The 25831-nt window shown below is 41.1% G+C and overlaps 1 protein-coding gene across 4 annotated transcripts in view; it reads right to left on the reverse strand.

Annotated features, from left to right (window-relative positions):
* Positions 1-25831, reverse strand: part of Plxdc2 (plexin domain containing 2) — a 413705-nt gene that overhangs the window by 230312 nt on the left and 157562 nt on the right. For all 4 annotated transcript variants that reach the window (XM_051151285.1, XM_051151284.1, XM_051151283.1 and 1 more), the window contains one exon: positions 21956-22167. In XM_051151285.1, the coding sequence (XP_051007242.1) occupies positions 21956-22167 (212 nt within the window). The remainder of the gene's footprint in view (positions 1-21955; positions 22168-25831) is intronic.

Here is a 25831-nt window from a genome sequence, read left to right on the forward strand (position 1 = left end):
TTTCTTCCTAGGCAACTGAGTATTAATTTACAGTGTAAGTAAAAGTTGCTTAGAATTGTTGCCCAACTAATACACTGAAATTGGTCAATAGGTAGCTGAATTCTAAATATTGATTGCTTAATGGTAAAGCATCAATAACAGCCTAGAAAAAATGTGAAAATAATTATCACTTAATTATGAGTGGCTTTTATTCTGGAAGGGACATTAACAATTAAGAGAGTAAGGATGGAGAAGAAAAGTGCATTTGTTCCATTATAGGAAGAAGAAGGAATAAACACTCATCACATCCCAGGGAAAAAGGACAGGCATGGACAAACAGCACATGCATGGTCCAATACAACTGTAGTGAAATACAAAGATGAATCCTAGTGCTTTCACTGACTATTTTGACTTGATGGTTTTATAGTCAGCCCAATATGTTGGACATAGTTTCTTAAACCCAGCTCATATTTGTTTGCATTATGGAGCTGAGATTTTATATAACTAGAGATGGCCTAAAGATTTTACAGCAAGAATAATGCCAAATATAGTTTGCCAAAAAAAAGTGCAAGAATAACAGGAATGAATTTTGCAGCCAAGAAGGAAAAAAAATAACAGAATGATTTGCAAGATTCAGGTAGACATCTCCTCTAGAATATCTTATTAAGAGCCTAAATTACTTTCAGGTAAAAATTTTTAAATATTCATTTGGAAATTGGTATTTACAATCAGCTTTGTTTGTTTAGCTATCACCTCAGTCAGGTTTGCCCTTCTCCAGCATCATATCAAAGATTAGGTGATCTGTATTGCACTGAATTTTCTTGGTTCATATTTCTGTAGGTTGCTGAGTCCACCGGCTAAGGGCAGCATTTGGCTAGTGACTTGTTGACAGAAGAGTAGAGAGAAAGCAAGGGTAAAGGGAACAGGAAGAGGAGGAGGCCAAGTTTATTCCTTTGGAAGCAATTCAGTCCTATGAAAACAATTGTGTGAGGGCCATGCCCCAATAAGCCCATATATGCCCCAGCCCTGGGCTTGCAACACTGTTACATTGAGGCTTGAGTCGCCGTATTCAAAGGTTGTCTCATACTTAGCTAAGTGAGCTGTTTGCTTGGTAAATGCCCCTACTCTTAGTTTCTCCTCCTACTGCAATAATAAAACTTCCTAGCAAAAAGCAATCTACGAGAGAGTTTGTTTTTAGCTGACAGTTTTAGCCAGTCCATCATTGTAGGGAAGTCAAGGCAGCGGGAGCTTGAAGCAGGTAGTTAAGATACCTCCACAGTCATAGCAAGGCAGTGAATGCGAGGTAGAGCTCAGCACGCTCTTCATGCTGTGCCTTCCAGGACTGGCTGCTTCAGGGAAGCCCTGAATTAAGAGGACCCTTCCATATCAGTCAGCATAACTGAGATAGTCCCCATCAAGTTTTCCTGAAAGACCCTTTCTCGTGAGATTTCATAGCCTGTCAAGATGACAACACTCCCCACTACACCCCTTAACAGAATGTTGTTTTCCGATAGTAGGTGTCTGAATTCTTGGTCCCCACTTGGTGGCGCTGTTGAGAAGGGTTCTTTGAGATGTGCGGGCCAGGTGGCAAGGGGAGATTTCAGGAGGAAGATCTTGAAGATTAGGTGTGCTTCAGGGACCAGCTTGAGCCATCACTTCTGCTATGTGAGATCTGAGGGATCTCCATCACTTTCCCTACCACTATGAACTCTACCTCAACTTCCTACCTCTGTCTCAACTCCCATGAATCCTACCACATACCCCTGTCAGCTTACACTTCACCACGCTGTCCCCATGATGATTTTAAATTTTCTTGAAACACTGAGTTCAGATAATCCTTTCCTCATTTAATACGCTTCCGTGGGTTGTTGTGGGTTATTTGGTCCTAGCAATGAGAAAGGTAACTTGTTAAGGAGGCATTGATGGACAGCTGGCTGACAGGCATAAAGAGCCACAAAGAAGTTGTCCAGGAGTGCATCTGTGGGGAAAAGAGGTTGAAATGTTCACATAGCTCTAAAGCCATCTTTAGTCTAGTAATCAGCCTCTGAGTGACTTTTAGTTATCCATAGTTAAAACAAGGGCCAAGGAATTCCCAATAGGAAAAAAAAAAAAAAATCCCTTCAGTGACCTTTGAATTCAGGCTTCAGCATTTACAAGGGTTTTCTAACACACACTAATATCCTATATATCTGCACGTTCCATTATATTTATATTATATAACTTTGTGGGTTTTTTTTTATATTCCACTGGGTCATAAGCTCCAAGAAGGCTCAGTTTACATATCCCTTGTATAGTTCAATGTAGCACTGATTCAGCATTGGTGGAATAAATAATTGCAAAATATATGAGTGAAATCTAAGGGTCTTATTGTGCCATCTCTTAAAATGACCCCTGGCTTCTCTTTTCTGAAGAGTGATTTAGAGTCTTAATTTTGTGTATATGTGTGTCGGGGGGGTGGGGGTACAATGTCCACACATAACTGCAGGTGCCCATGGAGTCCAACAGAGGGTGTGGGTGCTCAGGCGCTGGAGTTATAGATGGCTGGGAGACAGCTGCACCCTACCACCTCGCCATCTCTCCATCCCCACTCTGGCCTCATAGATGTCAGTGAATAAACAGGCTTATGCAAGATATCACAAGGATAAGCCAATGAATAGTTGCGAATCCATTGCTAGGTGCATAAGAAGCCCACAGTGAGTTCCTGCTGAATACAATTTTCACTAGATAGTCACAAAATCTGTGACCCAAAGGAAAGCTCAACATGCCTGATATATGTGGGTTAAGCCACATGAGCAACAGATGGAGGTGAAGATGCTAGGTGACTTCAAATGTGCAGAGGTCAGAATGGCATTAAAAGTGAATGTTTGGAGCATGTAAGTTTCCCCAAGAATGAGAAAATGTATTAATTAATGTGAAAACAGTTTTCTCTCCTTCATATGAGAAGAATGCTAGAAGTTTTTGAGCAAAGACAATTGGGCATATTAGAATGTTCCTTAACTGAAGATAAAAATGGACTAATAATCACTACTATTATTTTGACTATTATTAATACATTCGAAACAGATTCAGTTTAATGATATTTAAAAAATACTCACCAAGATAATTGATGACTGCTATTTTAGAAAAAAACTCACTAAAGTCTTATATTTCCCGAGAGCTCTAGTTGATTTCTATGGCCTAGCCTTTTTTTCTGGTTCATCTCTCTTGTTCTCATCCATTTGGCTTGGAGTTCCTAGGACACAGTTTGCTTGGACAATAGTTCACTCTAAATACAGGTTATTTGGAGTACAGAAGACAGCACAGTCAGGTTATTCAGTGTCTCCCTGGGACTTAATATGTATTAAAATACATATGTATGCCATTATACTTGATTCTGTTCACACATGCAAACTGTGGCAAGGATGTGAATGACTCTGCAATCTAATTCACTTTCCATTATACTACAGCCTAGAAATTCCAAAGCCACAAGGAAGTATTTATAAGTTCTAGGTCATGAAAACAAGATAAACGTATGCTAAAACTTGAAGATTCTCTTAGCACAAAAGCAGCAGCTATTTCAGCTAAGAGGAAAAAGTACAATAGCCTGGCATATTAGCTGTTGTTTCTCTTCCAGAAACAACTATGTGGACTCATGGGGAAATGGCCACGAGAAAACTGGCCTGAAGGTCAAAGGATTCATTTTAGGGAGTCATGTAGATGATCATGCTGTAATGTGACTGAAAAGTAGTACTCTAGCGAAGCGTTGAGAATTGCATGGAAAGTTGAGGAAATGAAGGAAGTGGAAGTGTTAGGACCTACAGAAGGGGACTATCAAGCCTGGCAGATCTGGACCCAGGAGGACCTGCACAAACTGGTATACCAATCAAGGACATTGCAAACTGAGAGAACCTAGACACCTGGTACAGACATAGCAGATGGACAGGACATCTCATTATCTACGTGGGAGAGGGAGCAGAGAGCAAGGACTGCCTCTGACATGAACTCTGGTGCCCATGACTTGCTCGCTGCCCCTTGGCAGGGTGGCCTTGTAGGCACACTGAGGAATGGGAGGCAGGCTATCCTGATGAGACCTGATAGGCTGAGGTCAGATGGTGGGGCATCCACACAGGTGCTGGGACTTTACTGCTTGACTCCAGGTGGAGTACCGAGAGTGGTATGGAAGAGTAGGGGGATGAAAAGACCTAGAGGATTCAGGAGTCTCACAAGGAGACCATTAAGGCTGGCAAAGCTGGACCCAGAGGGCGCCTGCACAAACTGTCATACCAAGCAAGGACAATGCATGAAGTAAGTCTAGACCCCATGTTCAGATATAGCCAATCGACAGCTCATTCTCCACAGTTCTGGGGGGATAGGAGATTGCCTCTCACTTGAACTCTAATGGCCCCAATTTGATGGTTTCACCCTTGGTGGGGAGGCCAGGCTATTGTTATCCCCTCCATATCCCTTCCCATTCCCACCCTTCCTCCCTCTTCTGCCTTATTCCCCTGCCCTACACCTCTGACAGGCAGAGATGGGTGATGCGCGGTGCAGGGGAGCCCTCCTCTTCCACTGTCTGACCACAGCTATCATGTCTCATTTGGATAGCATGCTTCCCCTTCTCAACAGAGGAACATTGAATGGCCTAGAAACACTTACAGAAATGCTCAATTTGCTTAGTCACCAAGGAAATGCAAATCAAAACCACTCTGAGATTCCATCTTACACCTATCAGAATGGTTAAGGTCAAAAACTCAAGGGACAGCACATGCTGGTAAGGATGTAGAGAAAGGGGAACACTCCTCCATTGTTGGTGGGAGTACAAACTTGTACAGCCACTTTGGGAAAACATCTGGTGCATTCTAAGAAAACTGGGAACAGTGCTACCTCAAGACCCAGCTATACCACTCCTGGGCATATACCCAGAAGATGCTCCATCATACATCAAGGAATTTGCTCAATTATGTTCATAGCAGCTTTATCTGTAATAGCCAGACTCTGGAAACAACCTCAATGTTCCTCAGCCAAAGACTGGATAAAGAAACTGTGGTACACTTATGCTGTGGAATAGTATTCAGCTATTCAAAACAAGGAAATCTTAAGATTTGCAGGCAAATGGGTGGAACTAGAAAAGATCATCCTGAGCGAGATAACCCAGACCCAGAAAGACACACACTTATACTCACTTCTACATGGATATTAGCCCAACCTAGGTATCATCTGGAAAGTAATACTCTTTGAAAAGAATAACCTCATCCCAGAACTCAGGAAGCTGAGGCAGGAGGATCAGGAATCCAACCTTACCCTGAGTTACATAGCAGGTTTGAGGCCATCTTGTATATACTTCTATTTATTGCTAAATTCAGATTAGCAGATAAGTATTGAAAGGTTAAAATGTACCAAAGACCATTTTTGGAAAAAGATGATATGGTTGCAAAGTATCTGAGTTTGTTTGAACTATCATAATAAAATACAGTTCATTGGATGGCTATGCAAGAGAAATATGTTTCCCTAAGTTTCAGTGGCTGGGTAGAATTCTAGTATCTACAACTATGAGCTTCTGAGAAGGCCATCTTCCTGGTTTGCAGGCATCTATCTTCTAGCCATGCCTTCATATGGTGTTCCTCAATGTGTGTGCATGGAGCAAGGAGACAGGAAGAAGATCTCCTTTCTACAAGACCACAGAGCCTATTAGGTCCCATTTACCTGTATTACTCCATAGAACTTTAAATCCACATATAGACAAATTGGGGGTTAAGGATTCTACTTAGGAAGTTAGGGAAAAGTTAATTCAACATATATACATCCAGGTGTCAGGAAAGTACTATGTATGGGTGTCCAGGAAATGGATGATTGGAAGCAGGAGCCACAAGCAGAAGGTCTAAGGACCAATCCTAGATCTGGCAGTGGCACATCAACCCATAATGACTTAATTATGCATCAAAAATAGAAGCTTTGCCAGGGACTGGTAAGGCAGGGTGTCCATCTCAGCACTTTGAAAACTAAGGGAGTTCAAGACCAGCCTTGGAGATAAAGTGAGACTCCATGTTAAAAACCAAAATGGCTCCACAAAAGCCGCCACTTATAGTGTCATAGGCGTCTACAAAAGTGAGTGGGAAACTGAACTTGTTTTAATGAGTGTGCTCTAGCACCATCCGTTACGTGGTTGTGTCACATTCACTTTTGCCTTCAGATTTGTATATAACCTACAAGTGTTGGAAACTACTTTGAACGCATGTGTATCATTCTAGATGTGGCACACATATATAGTTTAATACATGTGCTTATTTTTAGTTAGCATTGGTAGTGCTGGCTGTGGTTTTCAATTTGACTTGATTGAGAGAGGCCTATAGTTGATAAAATACAGCAGTGTGTCTGTGTGTCTGTGGGAGCATTTTAAGAGATGAAGGACAAATGGAGTGCATACATTGAATGTGCACTTTCTAATGGACTGTGGGCCTCTGTGAACTGAAGTTCTGAGGAAGGCTCTCTTGAAGCCCTTTTCTTTCTGTGTGAGTTTATCTCCAGTACCATTCGCTACTGACATCAGACTCTGACCCAACAATCCCCAGGGAGCCTCCAGGCCTTCAGTAACAGATGGATATTGCTGCATGTCCTTGTTCTTCAATGGAGGAGCTAGTTGGTTTCCTGTCTTTTTAAAAACATGGTAGCAGTAGTAGTCAGATTGTCTAGATCTGTCATATAAGTCAGTTTCATGAGCTACACAATCTCTTACCCCACTCCACTACCTCGCTCCCCTACTCCGCTCCTCTCCCCACTCCCCCACCCCCCTCTCCTACCATGCAACCCTTCCCTGTTCCTCCAGAAAACATAACATAGTGCAGGAAAAATACCCATAGACTGCTTCTGCATTATTAAAAGCATAACTGTTTTTGCCAGTGTCTCGAATACACACACACACACACACACACACACACACACACACACACACACACAACTGAATAGTTTGGGAAGAGGCAGACAGACCTTCAGTCAAGAGAAGCACATTTGGAATGTGTCCATCATTTAGGACTTGCAGGTTTTATGTGAACTATAGAACTTGGTTGCTAAGAAGCATGTGTGGCCAGAAAAGGAGGGACCAACCCAAAACGGATTACCCATAGATATTTCAAATGAACTAGTTTTATTCATTCTCTCAGCACTTCATAGAATGTGTTTTGATCATATTTACCCCAACTCATGCCAGTCCCAGATATACCTGTAGCTCCTTACCTACCGAACTTCTCTCTCTCTCTCTCTCTCTCTCTCTCTCTCTCTCTCTCTCTCTCTCTCTCTCTCTCTCTCTCTCTCTCTCTCTCTCTCTCTCTCTCTCTCTCGCTCTCTCTCTCTCTCTCTCTCCCTCCCTCCCTCCTCGACCTTGTTCATGGTCAGTCTGCTGACCATATTGAATTTACATCTTTCTCTGCTTTGGAGTGCTTCAGATACCTCTGCCTGTTCTCCCTCTCATATCTACAATAAAAATCTTCCCTTCACCTTTTTTTTTCCAATCTGGAAACTACATAGGTACATTCTCCATTAAAAAATGGAAAGCAAGAAATCCTTCACTCTTTTCTGGAATCTGGGAGCCACAGATAATGCTCTAAAGTGGCTACCCAGCAACGAGAGGGTCTAGTGTTTTGAGGAAACTCATTCTTGCTCCTCTACTTTGGTACTCAAACATTCCCCTGTCCATCTACAAGCACTGGGATGCTGGCTTGTAACTAAGAAACCTCAGTTAGCACCCAGGTCAGGTAGCTTAAGAGTCACTTTGGTGGCGCCCGGTTTCTTGTCCCCAGTGGCATGAAGATTCCATGAAGTGCTCCTCTGTTTTCTCCCAGTCTTCCATTGTGGTGCTCCCTTCCCCTTTCTTTAGGCATTGCATTTTGTACTGTCTCAATCTGTGGCTTCCAAAAAGGCCAACAGAGAGTAACAAAGCAAAGAGAGTAAAAGCAGTGAACTTACAAACAAAAGATGTAAAGCAGAGCCAAAGCCAAGGCTGATTGCTCAAGCCAAGAGGCAAGGCAGTGTTCTCAGGGACTTTATGCAGATACTTGTGTGTGCAGAACATATCATATTTTTTAAAGCAAACAAAAATATAAATTTAAAAATTCTGTCAGTTTTTTCTTCATGTCACTCTCACTTTTCCTGCCCCTTCCCTCTCACTTTGTGTGTGTGTGTGTGTGTGTGTGTGTGTGTGTATGTGTGTGTGTGTGCACACGCAAGCTCAATATTGGACATAAAGCCTTGAACATGTGAGATACAGGACATACCACCCCTAAGCTCTAAGAACTTTAAAAAATAATACCTGGTCAGGAATGCAGCGGAACAGCACATATCTAATACATTGTCAATTTTCTTTGATCACTCGAAGCCCATTAATGGAGGCAAAATAACGTTTTGTCCATTGTGGCAAACTAATTTTAACTCTAGTTAAATCCTCAGAGAATAATGACTGAACAACGGGTGCTCTATGAAGCCTTCCACCATAAACTTCTTTGAAGGCAACTGTTAGAGGGCATTAGGGCAGCTTTTCAATGCAGTATTCTTTTGCCTTTGGCTTATGATGGAAAATACTAAATTTCAAAGAGCTTTGGAGAGCCAGTGAATATGCAAAGAACTGTATGAAAAGCTTGCCTACTTGTAAAAGATTTTTATCCACTATTAGTCATTATTGTACATTACTTTGGTCTGGCATATTTTTCTATTTATTTGGTAAGTTGGTTCTACAATGTTCACTTGTAGTTGTCCTATTCAAATGGGACCAGTTGCTGTTTTGATTTAAAAAAAAAATCAGTTTAAAAATAACAAAGGGGCATCTGATTAGCTGACAGACATAAATCTTTCTTTATTAAAATGACATTTAAGAAGGAGAGAAATGATACTCCATGTCTGTTGCTTAATGTGGATCATTATTTTCAAGAGACAAGTTAACTGTTTTTATTCTTTGGAAGGATTGCTAATGTTCCTTATAAACATTTTCACAGGATGACACTCTAAATTATCTATATTCTATGCTCTTTTTAAATAACAGCAGTAAACATTTGAAATTAAATAATGAACACTGTCCAAACACTATAATATAAGAATAAAGAGATTTTGACCTAGGTTTTATCAAATAAAAACTTGAGAACTAAGTCATTATATCCATCTTTGAAATTTACAAGTTTTTCTATAAATTTACAAGTTTTTCTGTACTATAACACATTAAATTCCTAAATGAGCCACTGCTGTTTTAGGGTTAAAAAAATCTCTCTATAAGATGAAACCATTTTAGATTTGGAAGTACTTGAAATTTTTCTGCAAATATAGAACTAACTGATATTCTTAATTTAATTTTTTTCATTTTATTTTGTAAAGTTACCAAATTCTTTTTGATGCAGTGGGATCTTCATTGTGAATCCCAAATAATAAGGGAGGACCATACGTAGGTACACAAGATGTAAAAAGATCATCTAAAAATGAACATTGGTATTTCTGAAGCTTGGCTCCTTAGGTTTCTGTTACATAAATTCAGGAGCTTACAGGAAGCTTAGGAAGAACTTAGAAAAGAGAAGTTGCTTTAGCCATGTTTGATCGATTCATTCAGCTCAGTACAATGGATTCCAAATTATTGTTTCAATTTAACAGGTCAGGCTTGAAATACCATTTGGAATAGGACAAAACAAAAGTCCCCAAAGGCTAGGCACGTCAATTCTCCTAGTTCAAGGTAGATTCAGACCCCCATGTATCCTAAGGACATGGAAGGCAAAACTTTCTTTCTGGGAAATGTAACAAGAAAACCAGTAACCTTTTCATCCTAAATGTTACCAGCCTTTCTTGGATCCAGGAGAGTTGAAGCCTCCTTACTCAGAACAACACTGCAGCTGAACTAGTTACTGTGTGAAATATTCAAAGCAATGACTAAGACTAGATGGAGGCATACTGCCTTTGTAGAGAGACACTTGACAGTCACGTGAGTTTTGGAAAGGACAGATAATGAGAAACCCGGTGAAACTTAGCAGAACATATTTTATATCATTTCTTTTTTTTTTTTTTCAATATTTGAAGTTTATTGAGAAACCATTATTCACATACAAAGTCAAGTCTGGGGAAATGTTTGTTTTAAGTATTTTTATTTGCTTGTATCAATTCATTTTTTTTTCATTTTTTTTTTATTAATTTATTCTTGTTACATCTCAATGTTTATCCCATCCCTTGTATCCTCCCATTCCTCCCCCCCCCCTGCATTTTCCCATTATTCCCCTCCCCTATGACTGTTCCTGAGGGGGATTACGTCCCCCTATATATTCTCATAGGGTATCAAGTCTCTTCTTGGCTACCTGCTGTCCTTCCTCTGAGTGCCAACAGGTCTCCCCCTCCAGGGGACAAGGTCAAATGTGAGGCACCAGAGCACGTGAGAAAGTCATATCACACTCTCCACTCAACTGTGGAGAATATTCTCACCATTGGCTAGATCTGGGAAGGGGTTTAAAGTTTACCACCTGTATTGTCCTTGGCTGGTGCCTTAGTTTGAGCATCATTTCTTAACGAGTTGAAATAAAAGGTTTAATAACACAAATGTGTGTAATTTAGAGATTTTAAATTACAGTATATTAAATTTATATATCTTCCTACTATATTTCTTTATTTCTTTATTTATTTTCCAGACAGTATCACCATGTATCTCTGGCTGGCCTGGAGATATGCCTGCCTCTGCCTTCTAAGTACTGGAATTAAAGCTTTATGCTGCCACTCCTAGCTCTCTACACATATGAGAACATATGTGTGTGTGTAAATTCATTTCTTTATGTGTATCAGTGTCTGCCTGCATATGTGTGCAGTGTACCATGTGTGCAGTGTACATGGATGCCAGAAGAAGGCAGTAGACCCATAGAGTTGAAGTTACAGGTGGTTGTTAGCGGACATGCAGTCAGTGGGAACCAATCCAGATCCGCTGGAAGAGCAGTAAGTGCTCTTGATTTTAAAGACATCTCTCCAGCTCTTCTCTCCCATGTTTTTTACAGCCCATATATGAGAAGAAAGAAACCTGTGTGTCACTACCACATTTGGGGGTCAAAAACCTTTTCACAGCAGTCACCTCAGACCATTCACAAGCAGATATTTATATTATGATTCAGAACAGTAGCAAAATTATAGTTAAAGTAGCAGTGAAAATAATTTTATGGTAGGGAGTCACCACAACATGAGGAACTGCATTAAAGGGTCACAGCATTAGGAAGGTTGAGAACCACTGTAACAGAGCTTACATCTCACTCACAGCATTTGGTAGACGCCCAAATCACCCCTGACCAAGGTTACCACCTCAGGTCACCAGATGTAGTTATAGGGCCTTACTACTCTCCAGGACGTGGCATCTTTTATATTCCAACCAATTGTTGAAAAATCATGCAGCACCCATTGATGGGTAATGGTAACCATCTGAGTTTCAAAGCTAGATGTTCAGTCATGAATTCAAATGACTCTCCTTTAATCAAAACTTTGTCGAATCCTCTGGTCCTGACTTGGCATTTAAAGTCAACCTTGAAAACTGCCATTCTTTCCTGTAAGAGTTGTTTGTACCAGGCTGAAATTTGCTTGCCTATTGTGGGTTGGAAATGAGCCTCATTTTTCCACTGCATATTGCCAGAGACCATCCATTAAGTGACAATAAGATCTGATTCAGTTTCGTCTGTTTTTGGTGATGGGGAAGAAATGTGTAAACTTCTGATTGGATTCCATTCATTTTCTTTTTAGAATATTGATGAGGACTTTTACTTTGCAAGAAAAAACACACTGAAAATAGTAAATCAGTCAGAGATGATATCTGCAATTATTGCTCATCCTCTGAAAAGATAATGAGGATTAAAATAGGGTATCATATATCTAGCTCAATTATAGATTATTCTTAGCTTGACATGTCAGCTACTTATTGCAACAAAAAATGGGAAAAGATCCATATCTGCCCTTCAAAGTATTCCATAAAGACTAACTGGATTATCTCTATGATGCCTCAGTCTAATAATGGAGTTTGCTTCATGTAATAGCATAGAAATAGTCTTTGGACCAACACATACACGTTGTAAAATCATAAAGAAAGCTGCTCTTAATCACTTATTTTAAACTAGAATTAGATTTCAGGGTATATGCGATTGTTGCATTCTACAAGTACAAAGAAAAATATATTTAATCGACCATCTCCAGCAACATCCTGAAATTAGTTATATGGACATCGCACAGAGCATTCCTATGTCAATCCCTTACCACTCAGGAAAATTCTATCACATTCTCTTTTTGTACTAAATTATGAGAATGATCTCATCGGGAACTTCTAGTCCAGGGCATTACTCCCTAATCTCAGATTTCTGATTCTTCCCTTATGTGCTGAAAGGTCTAGAAGTGATAGCCCCTTTGACAAAGAAATGCTACACTAAATATAATCTCCAGCAACCTTTCACACTCACAGAAACTACAGCAGCACCATGTGATATCAACTGTTTCTTTTCTTTACAAACCATGTATATATCCACATATCAATTCTTCGTAAATGGAAATGTTGTCTTGTCTGATTTCACTAAGCAGTAAATAGCTAGGGAACAGATGTAGGGTAAATTTCTGCACATTGTTGACACTCTATTTTGTTATACCTCCAAAGACAGCCCCACAGTGTAGCTCAGGCTGACCACTGCACCCACAATCGTCCTGATTCAGCCTCAGCTACTGCATCTGCAGGTATGTACCATCTGGTCCAGATAAGTTGAAATGTGCTCTCTATTACAAATGCCATTCAAATGCTTGCTAATCAAAATGATACACAATTCAATTTATTCATCCCTAAAGATTAAAGTATAGCTTCTTCAAAAAGTGCATTGATCTGGAAATCATTACAAGAGGTAAGCCTCCCCTATAAAGACAAACGAATGTGTGTAGGTACAGTATTATTGCAGGCATAGGTCATGGAATCACAGGGGAAGCATGAGAGAGAGAGAGAGAGAGAGAGAGAGAGAGAGCGAAAAAGAGGCTTTAAGGAAGGTGGGAAAAGAAAGTAGAATCATGTGGTGTGAAAGTTAAAGGACAAAAGGATCTAAGCTAGAGTGTCAAAAGCCAGGGAAAGGGTTTAAAACAGACTATAGGTGCAAATAACAAAATGAAATTCACCAATTACTTTGTATGTCAATTAAGCATTATAACAATTTTAAATGACAAAATTAGTCTTTTTTTCATAAAAAGCAATCATCTCAATTTTCAGATTAAGCTTTTGCAAGCGACTCCTTCCATATCAAAGAGATAATCTGGTTGCAAAGGGCAAAATATATAACAATCCAAACAATAATTTAATGTGCATAAATAACTAATAAGTAATTGTGCTGCTTAACTTTTGGTTAACAACACAAGCTTGAGTATTTGGGGAGAGAGGGAAAGACCCTCTTTTGAGAAAATGCCACCATCCAATTGACCAGTAGGTAAGTCTGTAGGAATTTTCTTGATTAATGATTGACATAGGAGGGCCCGGACATGGGCATGTGGTGTGAAAAAGCAGGTTGAGCAAGCCATAGGAGAGCAAGATAGACAGTCTGCTGTAGTTCCTACATCCAGATTCCTACACTGCTTGACTTTCTGCCCTGACTTCCCTCAGTGACAGATTCCCCCCACATTACATTGTGCCATGGTGTTTTACGACAGCAGTAGATATAGTGATGTTTAAAGTATAGTAATTGACAGTTTGTGATAAAATTGGGAATGTGCCACGACAGAAGATCAAATGGATGTTTAAACAAAACCTGTTGCTCTCCATTTGTACATGAGCATAGCACATATTCTTACCCATAATTATGCATGGCACTTTTCTCAATCATAGAGTCTGAATTGTACATGGGTGATATAACTGCTTCTGGCCACACTTGCAGCTTTGAACATTATCCCAGCAGGAGGACTTCTTGAGATATGCCATTGGTAAGCAATGAATATGGCTGTCCAGAGCACATAGAGCTTTAGTACTAATAGCCAAAATTTGCTTTGCAACTCAAAGTATGGCCTCTTCCTAGCCTCAGCTGCACCACTTGGGGACTTCTTTGAAATGTCAAGGATCTGTGCATTGTTGTGTGGTTAGCCTGTATTATGTGGCTAATATTGCAGTACCCAGATCATGAGATCCCCAGAAAGACCACCAGGACTCTATACTGATGCAACAGACACAGGGCTCGAGCTCGGACCACAATCTTTCCTGAGGCAATAGGCTAGGAGAGTGGTGCAGAGCTTCAGGGGCAATGGGTTTATAAAAGGAAAAAAAAAAAAAAAACATAAGCAGGGGTTGTGAGTCACAGGAATGTCGACTTTAAGCAGTGGGTGGAGGCTGGATCACAAGGGGAAGTTGTGGGTCACAGAGTATGGACCTTTAGGTGGGCTGGGTGGAGGCTGAGCCTAGAGGGGAAGTTTTTTTTAACCTCAGACGAACATTGGGAGCTGATTATACCTAATCACTAGTGTGGAGTTCCTGGACACTGCTGGCTGTTGCAGTTTACAGTTTACATGGTTATTCCCAGAATGCAGGGAGAAGTACGGGTCACCTAGAGGAAAAGTTCTCACAGAACACACAGAGCATGGCATTGGTTACAAAACATACAGACCATGGCATTAGTTTGGTCCTTGAAATACTTGCTCATTAGTGAGTATATTCCGTGTTTGTCTTTCTGGGTCTGGCTTCCCTCACTCAAGATGATCATTTCTAGTTTCATCTATTTGCCTGCAAATTTCTTTATCCATTCTTTGGTTGAGGGACATGTAGATAGTCTCCAGATTCTGGCTATTACAAATAAAGCAGCTATGAAGACAGTTGAGTAAATGTCCTTGTTGTATGGTGGAGTATCATTTGGGTATGTACTCAACAGTAGTGTAGTTTGAGCTAGAACTATTCCCAGTTTTCTGAGAAAGTGCCAGATTGATTTCCAAAGTGGTTGTACAAGATTGTACTCCCATCAGCAAGGAGGAGTGTTCCCCTTTCTTCTTCATATCCTTGCCAGCATGTGCTGTCACTTGAGTTTTGATCATATCCATTCTGATAGGTGTAAAGTGGAATCTTAGAGTCCTTTTGGTTTGCATTTCCCTGAAGATTAGGGACAGGAAAACCACACTACAATACACATACCTAAAGGAGCTAACAAGGTGGACCCAAGCAGAATGCTTAATTCTCATTCAGAAGGGCAAATAAGAATAGACAACAGAAGTGACTGAAGAGAAGGAACAAGAAGGGAGCCTACCATAGAGGTCCTCTGAAAAACCCCACTCAGTTGGGTATTGAAGCAGATGCTGGGACCCACAGCCAAACTTTGGGGCAGAGCTCAGGGAGTCTTATGGAAGGAAGAGTTGAGGGAAGGGGGCATAAAAGGACCTGGAAGGGACAGGAGCTCCACAAAGAGACCAATGGATCCAATAAATCCAGGCAGGGAGGGGGTACTCTTGAGACTGATGCACCAACCATGGGCCAGACATAGTGAGGACCTAGATAGATCCCTGCTCAGGAGGAGTTGATAGGCAGCACAGTTAGAAAACAGTCCTCCTGTTTAAGCAGGAAGTACTTTCCTCAGGGAGCTCAGGACCTATTTTAAGATTATCCATTTTCAGGTCATCCCGGGGATTTGGAGTCAAGGGAAAAAAAAAAAGTTTACTGTCCTTTTCACAAACACTCTCCTGCGCCAAGAGTGAATATGTGATTTCTCAACAAGGCATGTGACAGAGCATCACTCATTTGGCTTGGTGTGTCCCAAAGGAACCTGAGATTGCCACTTATTTTATTTTTTAATTAATTATTTTCTTATTATTCTTAATTATTTTTCTCATACATTACATTCAGACCCCAACCTCTCCTGTCCCCCAGATCAATTTCTCCTCTGTTTCCCTTCAGAAAAGAGCAGACCTCCCAGGCATGTCCACCAAATATGACATAACAAGTCACAATAAGACTAGGCATGGGCTGCAGAGATGGCTCAGTGGTTAAGAGCACTGACTGCGCTTCCAGAGGTCCTGAGTTCAATTCCTAGCAACCACATGGTGGCTCACAACCATCAATAATGAGATCTGATGCATACTGTATACATAATAAATAAATCTTTAAAAAAAAAGACTAGGCACATACTTCATATCAAGGCTGGACTAGACAACCCAGTATGAGGAAAAAGGTTCTGAAAGCAGGCAAAAAAATCAGAAGCAACCTTGTTCCCACTGATAGGACTCCCACAAGAACACCAAGCTACACAACCATAATATATATGCCAGGGACCTAGGTCAGATCAGATCTATACAAGCTCACTGATTGTTGCTTCAGTCTCTGTGAGCTCCTTTGAGGCCTGGTTACTTCACTCTATGGCTATGTTCTTGTGGTTACCTCAACACTCTAGCTCCTACAACCATTCCTCTCTCAGCTGCACTTGGGATTATATGAGCGGTGCCAAATACTTGGCTTTGGGTCTCTACCTCTGCTCCTGTCAGTTGCTAGATGAGGCCTCTCTGATGATGATTATGCTAGGCTCTGGTATAGCAGAATATCATTAAAAAATCATTGACTATTTTTTTTCCATTCATGTTTGGTTTTATCCTATGTCTCTGGGCTATCCAGCCTTTCGTTCCTGGCCATGCAAGCAGTGTCAGGCATGGGCTCCCTCTTGTGGTCTTAAGTTGGACCAGTTATTGGTTGTCTCCCCAGCCCCCCTCACCCCTGCAACCAATTCTGAGCCACCTTTACCCCAGAACATCTTGTATGCAGGACAAATTGTAGGTTTAAGGCTTTGTGGCTGGGTATGGTGGCCGCAATCCTTTTGCTGGAAGCCCTGTCTGGATAGAGAAGATGGCCAGTTCAGGCTCAATATCCCCACTTACTTTGCTAGGGTAACCCCTGTAGATTCCAGAGAGTTTGCATTGCACTAGGTTTCTACCATGTCCCACAAATGTCCCCCAATTGCAGTCATCTCTCCCATACTTCCAAAATAAGGAACTATTAGGTGACAGCTCTATCCATCTATCAGGAACAGGCTGTTGAAAGTATGGAATACTCAAGAGTTTCTCAGGAGATGCTGGGAAGGTCTGCACCACTCTCGCAGTTGTTACTTTTGCTGTAAGTGCTCCATGCTGGAAAAGGAAGTGGAGCCAGCTTCTGCTTCTAAGTGGAGACATGTGTCTTGTCCATCTTCATTGGCCTTGTGTTCTCAGAGCTACCATATTCTCTGAAGTGTATTCAAGCAAGACTAATGGTGGATAGACACTCACTTACCCTGGAAATATCCTGAAACATTTAATATCCCTAACATTATTGAAGAAAATAGCACAGTTAATAGGCAGCTTTCTGATTTCATGTGTTGAGTATCAAACTAAGAATCAGTCTAGAGGCCCGTGTCTCTCCGTGGTTACATGGCATACAGAAAGAAAACTTCCAGAAATCAACATGCTCCAGCAACAGTCCCTGCTTATACAATAGGAAGTGCACTAGATCTGACATCTCTCTACCTTTATAGATAGACTAAAACAAAGACAAAAGGAAAAACAACGAAATTATAAATGGTAAAGTTCTAACTTGAGCACTGAATTTATCTGTCCTTTTGTACACCCAGAAAAATACTGTCACCAAGTTGACAGAATAACCAGTTTCCATTATCTCAGAACCATTTGTGCCAAAATCATTAACATGCTCTTAATTTCTTATGCTTTTATACTTTTGGGAGATAAAGTCTTGACAATGTAAAAAATTGAGGGAAACATACAAGATAAAGCAAGGAAAATGTTATGGTTTTTTTGTTGTTGTTGTTGTTTTGTTTTGTTTTTTTTTTAATCTCACTGGCATATAATTATAACAGCCACCACTAGAGTCTGTGTTCCTGGACCAACTTTAGCTCTCTGGTATTGACTTAGGAGGGGTGAAAGAAAAAAAAAACATATATAAGAATCTCATAGTACATGTTTTTATAAACAAAAGGTTTGTATCTAAAAGATAAGAAACATCTTGTCACTAGTCCCAGCTAAAGAGCAGACATTCTGCAAACATCTGTTTCCTTCCTTTGTATTATCATATAAGCAATCATGCATCAAGTCTTCCTCCCAAAAGAGATGTGACATTGTACAAAGATATATGTCAAGGATTAGCAAATGCTAAAATTTCAAAGAAAGTTTTCAGATGTAGATTTTTTTTCTGAAGCAGTGTACAGGCTATTACAGATGTCTAATCATGTTAATCAGATCCCAGAAACATATCACAATCAACATATCTCAAGATAAAGACATCTAGTACCCATGCACCCTGCAGCTCCAAGACAAGATTCCTTCCAGAAAGGTGGAGAGGCAGTGCTAACAAGATTGTCACATGAGTATTCGGGGCCTGCCTGTGCAGAGTCATTGCATGACACCAGTGCCTTTGTCTTGCCTTTTACCAGAGGAAGTGAGATGAGCTTGGAAGGACCAGGCTTGGGAAGAGGGTGGCAGCTCTGGGCTTGAACCCCAGATCCTTTAATAATAAATGGAAAAATAGTCAGTAAACACTAAACTAAAATCTTTAAAAAAAAAAAAAAAAAGAAAAAGAAAAAGAAAAAGAAAAGAAAGAAAGAAAAGAAAGAGACAAAGAAAGAAAGAAAGAAGAAAGAAACCCAATTTTAAAAAGGTTGTCCAGAAGACTCGGGGACACAAATTTCAGAGCCATGCTCAGTACCATACAAATTCATGTTCATTGAGCACCTGACCAATCTTAAATCTCAAAGAAGTCTCAAGAAGATGGTTTCCTGTGCCTTCCTTTTTGTTTTGCCAGCCCAAAACATGTGACCTTTTGCTGTCTCTCTCCATTAAGGTACAATACATGAAGAAAATTACGAAATGCACAACAAAATAGAAAGTATAGCAACTCATGTATGCACATGTATATGCATTGTTTATAGTGTTCGTTGAGCTTTAGGGTTGCACCGAGGATCTCAGTCATGCTAAGCAAGCTCCCTATCACTAAGAGGCATCCTCGGGCTACAGTGGGATTACTCTTTGAGGAGCATTACCATGCCTCACCCTGAACAGGAGGAGCGGGTCCCATGCTTCCTATTCACTGCAGGACCGTGCTTCTGGGTGGGATGTCTCTGGTGATTTCAGTTCAGTCCTTTATGCTGTGCTATAGCTAAAGGGTGTCTCAAGGAACGATCCCGCTGTGGCCAACCCCACGTTGCTGTACCAATATCATTGTCAAAACACCAGACTACTCTGCGGGAGCCAAAGAAACCTCTTTTTTAGAAAATGGCACTTCCTGGCTAGTTTTGTCAAGTTGATACAAACTGCAGTCCGCTTGGAAGAGGGAACCTCAGTTGAGGATTTTTTTTTTCCCCATAAGACCGGCCGGTGGGTATGTTTTCCTGACTATTGATTGATTTTTGGAAGGCATGGCTCATAGTAGGCAATGCCTCCCTAGGCAGGTAGGCCCTGGCTGTGTTAAGAAAGGTAGGTGAGAAAATCAGGGAAGCAATCCAGTTAGCAGCATTCTACCATGGTCTTGGCTTGAGTTCCTGTCTCCAGGTTCCTGCTTGAGTCTCTGCCCTGACATCACTAAAAAATAGACTGTGATATGGAAGCACAAGATAAATAAAGGCTTACCCACTCTGGTCCAAGTTCTTTTGGCCAGTGTTGATCATAGCAACAGAAAGAAAACTGGAACAGTGCCTGATATGTCACCGTCTGGCGCCAGAAAGTCTGCGCCAGAGGACACCTAGGGAAAATAGTGTACATGCTATGGCCACAGAGAAGCCATTTTGCAATGATTGATCCTCTCACACCTGCACCTCCAACAGTCTGTATTTTGGAAATTCTTCCTGACTATGAAGAAACAAACCGATGCCTCAGTTCTACTTGCAGGATGGTGTGGCATCTGCTTCCTGAAATTGAATTATCTCCTCAGTAAGGAGTCTACTAGAAAATGTCACCCAGTAAAAAGGGGGCTGCTGGATTCTGAGAAACTATAAGCCTATTATCTTGGAGGAAATAGTGTCTAAATTGTCAAATTGAGAAAGGATATGCGAATAGACAATGGTGATCACATTATCTCAGCCCAATTCTCATTCCAAGCTCTACAACAACCAATCCAAAAAGGAAAACATTGCTCTGACCTCAGCCCCACAATCCTTCACATTCAGAAATAGATGCAGAATTGAGAGTTTCTTCTTCCGTCCCCTTCTTCAACAAAGCACCAAACATGCAAATTCTATTCAACTGTTCACCTAAGATGCCCTTTGTAGTTAATCCAACAGTCTCCTGGCCAATAGCCTCTATTCACAGACTATGTGTGGTCTTTTCTTTCTTCACTAACCAAATTCTCACTCACATTCTTAACAAGAATAAGAGATGGGGGCTGAAAATTCCCTCTACCTATTTTTACCTCTACACATCTTGTAGACAGGGTAAGTTTTTGATGGACGAAATGTCCAACCAATGCCTGGACAAGCCTGAAACCCACCTCATGGGAGGGAACCTACCCCTGACATCGTTAAGGATGCTCTGCTATGTTTACAGGCAGGATCCTAACATAACCATCCTCTAAGAGGCTACACCCAGCAGCTGATGGAATCAGATGCTGGGACTCACAGCCAAACTTTAGGCAGAGCTCAGGGAGTCCTGTGGAAGAGTGCGGAGTGATGGGAAGGATAGAAAGACCTGGAGGAGATAAGAACACCACAAGAAGACCAATGGAGTCAACTAACCTAGACCCATGGGGGGCATACAGAAATGGAGACAGCAACCAAAGACCATTCATGCACTAGGTCCAGGACCTCTACCCATATGTAACTGATAGACAGTTTGATCTTCATGTGGGTACTCTAAGTGAGTTGAGTGAGTACTGTCTATAACATGGACCCTGTTGCCTGCTTTTGATCACTTTGCCCTAATGGGGCTGCCTTGCCTGTCCTTAGTGGATGAGGAGGAGGAACTCAGACCTGATGCAACTTGATGTGCCGGGGTGGGTTGGTGGGGGTGGGGGACATACTCGTCTCAGAAGAAAAAGGGAGTGGGGATAGGGGAAAAAGGGTGAGATGGAGGCCATGGGAGGAGAGGAAGGAGGGGACGATGATCAGAATGTAAAGTAAATATATAAACGAAAAATAGCAAAACAAACACATAGGCCCTGCTAGTTCTTATCCTGATGGTCTTTGCTTTCTCCCTAAAGATGTTCATGTTTCATTTTTTAGACTTATTTTACAATCAAGATCCTATTTTCATATTCTAAATGTCATTGAACACTAGCACCTCTTGCGAAGCCTTGTCGAACCCCTGAAATCTGCTTCTAATTCACTGTGCAAAGTGACACTTATTCAACCACTCTCCAGTTCCCTTCACCTCCACGTCATAGCTCCACCAAAACAGGTAATGAATTAAAACTAACAAGTGGTCAGTCATCACATTTTTCCAAAAATGAACCATTAGCAACGAAAGGCCCACATCCCCAGAAACTCCTGAGATGTAGGCAAAACTCGACGGTTTGTTAACCCTGCAAGACTCTAGCATACTATGTAGTTCCACCACCCATCCTCGGTGGATGTACATCCTTTTAGCAGGAATGCTTGTCTCGCGTCTCACTGACAGTTTTTAAATGAAGTAAACTCTTTTTCATTTACCAAGACCCTGTGTAGACAGCCATTCCTGAGCAAGCCTCTTTGTTAGCATTCTTATCTATTATCCCACAGAGAATTCACCACCCCCTTCTGCATGCCGAACTGTTATGTACTTTTCACAGATGCCACCTAAAATAGACATAATCTGGCTATGATGGTCAGACCCTCCAAACAGAGCCAGGGCTCAGACCTTTCATGATTGTCTCCACTACTCCTAGACTGTGTTTGTCTATTTCATGAGTGTATAAACCAATGACTTAGCCGCTATATTTATCAATTAATTGAAGTGTCCTTTAAAATCAAATACCAAAAGGCATAGAGGAAGAGGAAGTATGGTAGAGCTTGGGCACCTTATAAGAGGGTAATGAACAACTCATTGATATCAATTATCTGGATTATTTCCTTACCTCAATCTGGGTGCTGTTGTCCTGCCCGTCATCCAGCAGCAGATCGGTGAAGCCTCTGGCTTCTGGTAGGTCCTGGCTCACACTGGCTCTGTTTGTGTCTACTGCCTTAAAGGGGTCCACATTTCTTTTCCACCGGTGGCTGTACGCTTGTGAGTCCACTTCTACCCCCTCTTCTCTCTGAGGAAAGGCCTTCGCAACCTCATATGTCCAATCTGAAAGAGAAATTAGTATATTACCTCTGTGTGTGACATATACATATATATACACATATATATGTATATGTATATGTGTATATATATATATATATATATATATATATATATATATATATATATATATATATCACATTACCATAGTGCTATATCCACGAGCATTAGGGCATCTGTATAACCTCTGAATCATGACTCAAACCAACTAGTCATATTTTCTGTGTTTTCCCAGCTTTTTTATTCTAAGTGACATAAGCATAACTGATGTGCAGGTACAGAATAACTGGAAGGTGCACCATGAAATGTACCTGTGGTGTCCTCTGGTGATATCATGGGTCCCTTGAATATACAGCTCGACTGAAATACATTTTTCCCTATGCACACACGCACACACACACACACACACACACACACACACACACACACATACAGAGAGTGGGGAGAGGGGAGGGAGGAGGACAGAGGGAGAGAAAGCTGTCCTGGGAATGCAAGTTAAAAACTAAAGAAGGAAAGAAAGGCATCTGCAGCTTACTTGAACATAAATGGCATGAAGAACGTGTGAGCTTCTGTCAATTTCACAGGAGTTAGGCCAGGCTGCGAAGGGACAGTGGTGTGCTTGAATGGGTTAAGCCTTGGTGGGATTTTCTCCCTGCAAATGCGCTAACCTATTTTGTAGTTTACAAGACAGACCTGGTTCATTGCCTGACTCATATGATAAGCAACATCCTCAAGAGGCACCACAAATGTGCTTGTTCATTTGCACTGTCCTCACCTTGGGAACTTGTCAGGGTGGTAAAGGATGACATTGACAGGCACTTACAGAAATGGATGGGACAGCAAGGAGATCAAATCACAAAGGTATTTTAAAGCCATCTGCAGGGACTGGCCCTGCTGACCCGGCTCATCCTGCCACTACAGGACAGAAAATTAGATTTAATCATGACTTCTAGTCTTTCATTTCAGTAGGTCAGCAGGGGATGGAATACCATAAGGATTGAAAATTCAGTTTCTGAGCAAGAAGAACAGCCTTCTACCCAAGCATTACCAAAAGATAGAGATCAGCAGCCTTTATAAATGGCCTGATATGGGTTCACAAAGGGCCAGGAGAACACTGATTTAATCGTGGGAGTGGTGTTCTCCTCAATACACAAGAACATTTTGTGAAACCAAAAAGGTGCTTAATGCAGAGTATTATGCCACTCAAAACTTTAAAGCCTATAGCCAGCACTGCCATTTTTTAGCATCTCAGTGGCCGGCCATGGCTTGCTTTCAACTCAGAAAGTTTCTGATGGTCGTTCCAAGCAAGACAGGGCACTCTGGTTTCACTGAGACCTAGAAGATATTTTAGACTCTAACATATTGGTGGACAGAGTGCTATGAGAAGCTGTACCTTACAATAATAGCATCTCTGTTGATCCCTATGAAGAACTATGGGTACCAAACTCATCATGGGTACCAAATCTTGGAGCCATAAGGATGCAGGGCTGTGCTCAGATCAGGGAACTGCACACTAAAAGGGACCCATATGGTTTGTAAATGGCTTCACAGGTTCCCCAAGTCCCTCTGCATGTAGTAAATATTCAAAAAGAAATCTATCTAGTTCTGTTGACATCATTCTGGAAAACATTTATTTTGCAACACTTGACTGATACCTGTCGTTTGATAATACTTCAACGTTCAGTGAAGGAGTCAAGGAATGCAATACTGACATTCTCTTTAGCACAAGAGTTTTTGGACCAGTCAGAAGTAAGATACAAGGGCAGAAATTCTTTCTGATTTGTTGCTGGTTATGAGTTCAGGGTAATTTATAAAAGTCTCTCTGTTTTTTGTTACCCTGCATTTTAGGTCACATTGGGCAGAGCTTACCTGGAAAGGCAAACGTCTTTTCTCAAGCATGTGTCTGGCTCTGAGAGCTATGGTACTAAGCAAAGTCACACAAAGCAATGTGTTTGTCTCACTTGCATAACCTGCCTCGTTATCGAAAATAGATGAGGCTCCTTACAACAAAGTTAAGCAATAAAATTATCTAACAACCAGATAAGACCTTCTGGCATGAAGTTTAGGTCAACCTCATAGATGCCTATTTGTCTCTCGTGTAGTGTGGGGGTTTCCCAGTGAGTTATGCGAGTGGCAGGCTGTACCCAAGTTTGTCCCTGTCCTTCCCTGTCCCCTGTCTCCCTCTCCTTCCCTGCTTTTCATCACCTTCCTTCTCATCCCCTCTGTTTTCATTTTGATTCTTTTCAGTTTTAGTTTACATGGTACAGCTTTGCAGTAAAGTGCAATCTAGTCTGGGATTCAGCCATCCTCCTGCCTCTGCTCCCCTAGTGTCTGGGAATACAGTTGCATATTACTGAGCTCTTGGTTGAACGGGCTATGTTCACTTCTCTTACATTAAATTTACCATTTCTCTTCTGAGACGTATAGCACAGCCTAACACAATCTCCCCGTAATCCATATCGGGCACACTAGCCTCATCCAGGCATCCGGAATCCTGGCATGAAAAAAGGAGACAGAATGGAAGAGTCTCAGTGGAAGAGACTCTTTTATTGATTCCATTTCTCAAGCACTATCAAATCTCCTTTATAATTTCCTCTCGTTCCTCTTACTCTAAAGAATATAGTCAAAGGAGCTTCAGAACCTAAAAACGAAAATGTCCATGTTTCTCATTCAAGTTCTCATATTAAGTATATGTTTAGTGATCAAATCCACTCCTTTGCAAGATTTGGTGGGGGCAGCAGAAAGTACACACAGATTCTTTTCTGAAACATGCTTACATGACCACACAGCTAGTGAAGTCAGGGCAACTGACAGCCTTGGCTTCACTTTTTTATCTTGCTTATTAATATTTTCTGATTTTTAAAAAATATTTTTGCTATTCATACTTTAAAATGGCTCATCTTTACTGTAATATATTCGTTGTGCTTATTAATGGAGTTCAACATGATATGTCACTCATTGCTATAGCATTCAGGGGCCCCATCCTGTAGACAGAGTGACCAATCTACAGCCCGCGCTGTGCTTGCTCTTGCTAGGGTCCTTTCCTGCAAACTGGAAGAGCCAATTCTTTTCTCACTCTAATTGGATTTATAAAAAGTAAGCAAGGCCTCAGGAAGGCCTGATAAGTTTTCTAATGAGATGATTTGTGAGCTTAGGGTCTGGACTTGTAAAAGCCTGTTGGGTTGCTACCTTATACTGAATTTGATTTTTTTTTCTGACAACGTTATAAATAAGCAGGGATGCTCAATCTCACACACAGATTCATCACTTTCGCTTCATAATTCAGTCAGTAGATCATTCAAGAATGTAATATGCAATGGGCTTAGATGCTGATCCTATTTCTGAACAGACTTTAGAGAATATAAGGTAAGTTAAAATAAACCTTTACAGAGATGAAGGAAGGAAAACTGCAGCAGTCGGAGTGGGGCTGTCTACATTGTAATTCGCTCATCTGCATTGCATGGGCTTCCAAGACACATCCGAATACCTTAAATTATTTTTTTAAATTGACAATCAAACAAGTCTTCAGAGACAAGACAGGAGGATCTATGGAATACGATGTTTTTCTTTCCAGCTGCAGTGAAAACACATGCAATAGGAGGAAATATTCAACACTCTACTTACTCTCAACAGATTCTCTGTGATCTGTCTACAGTGTGTCCATCAGAAC

This window comes from Acomys russatus, chromosome 9 (genome assembly GCF_903995435.1).
Source record: "Acomys russatus chromosome 9, mAcoRus1.1, whole genome shotgun sequence".
In the NCBI taxonomy this organism is placed as follows: domain Eukaryota; kingdom Metazoa; phylum Chordata; class Mammalia; order Rodentia; family Muridae; genus Acomys; species Acomys russatus.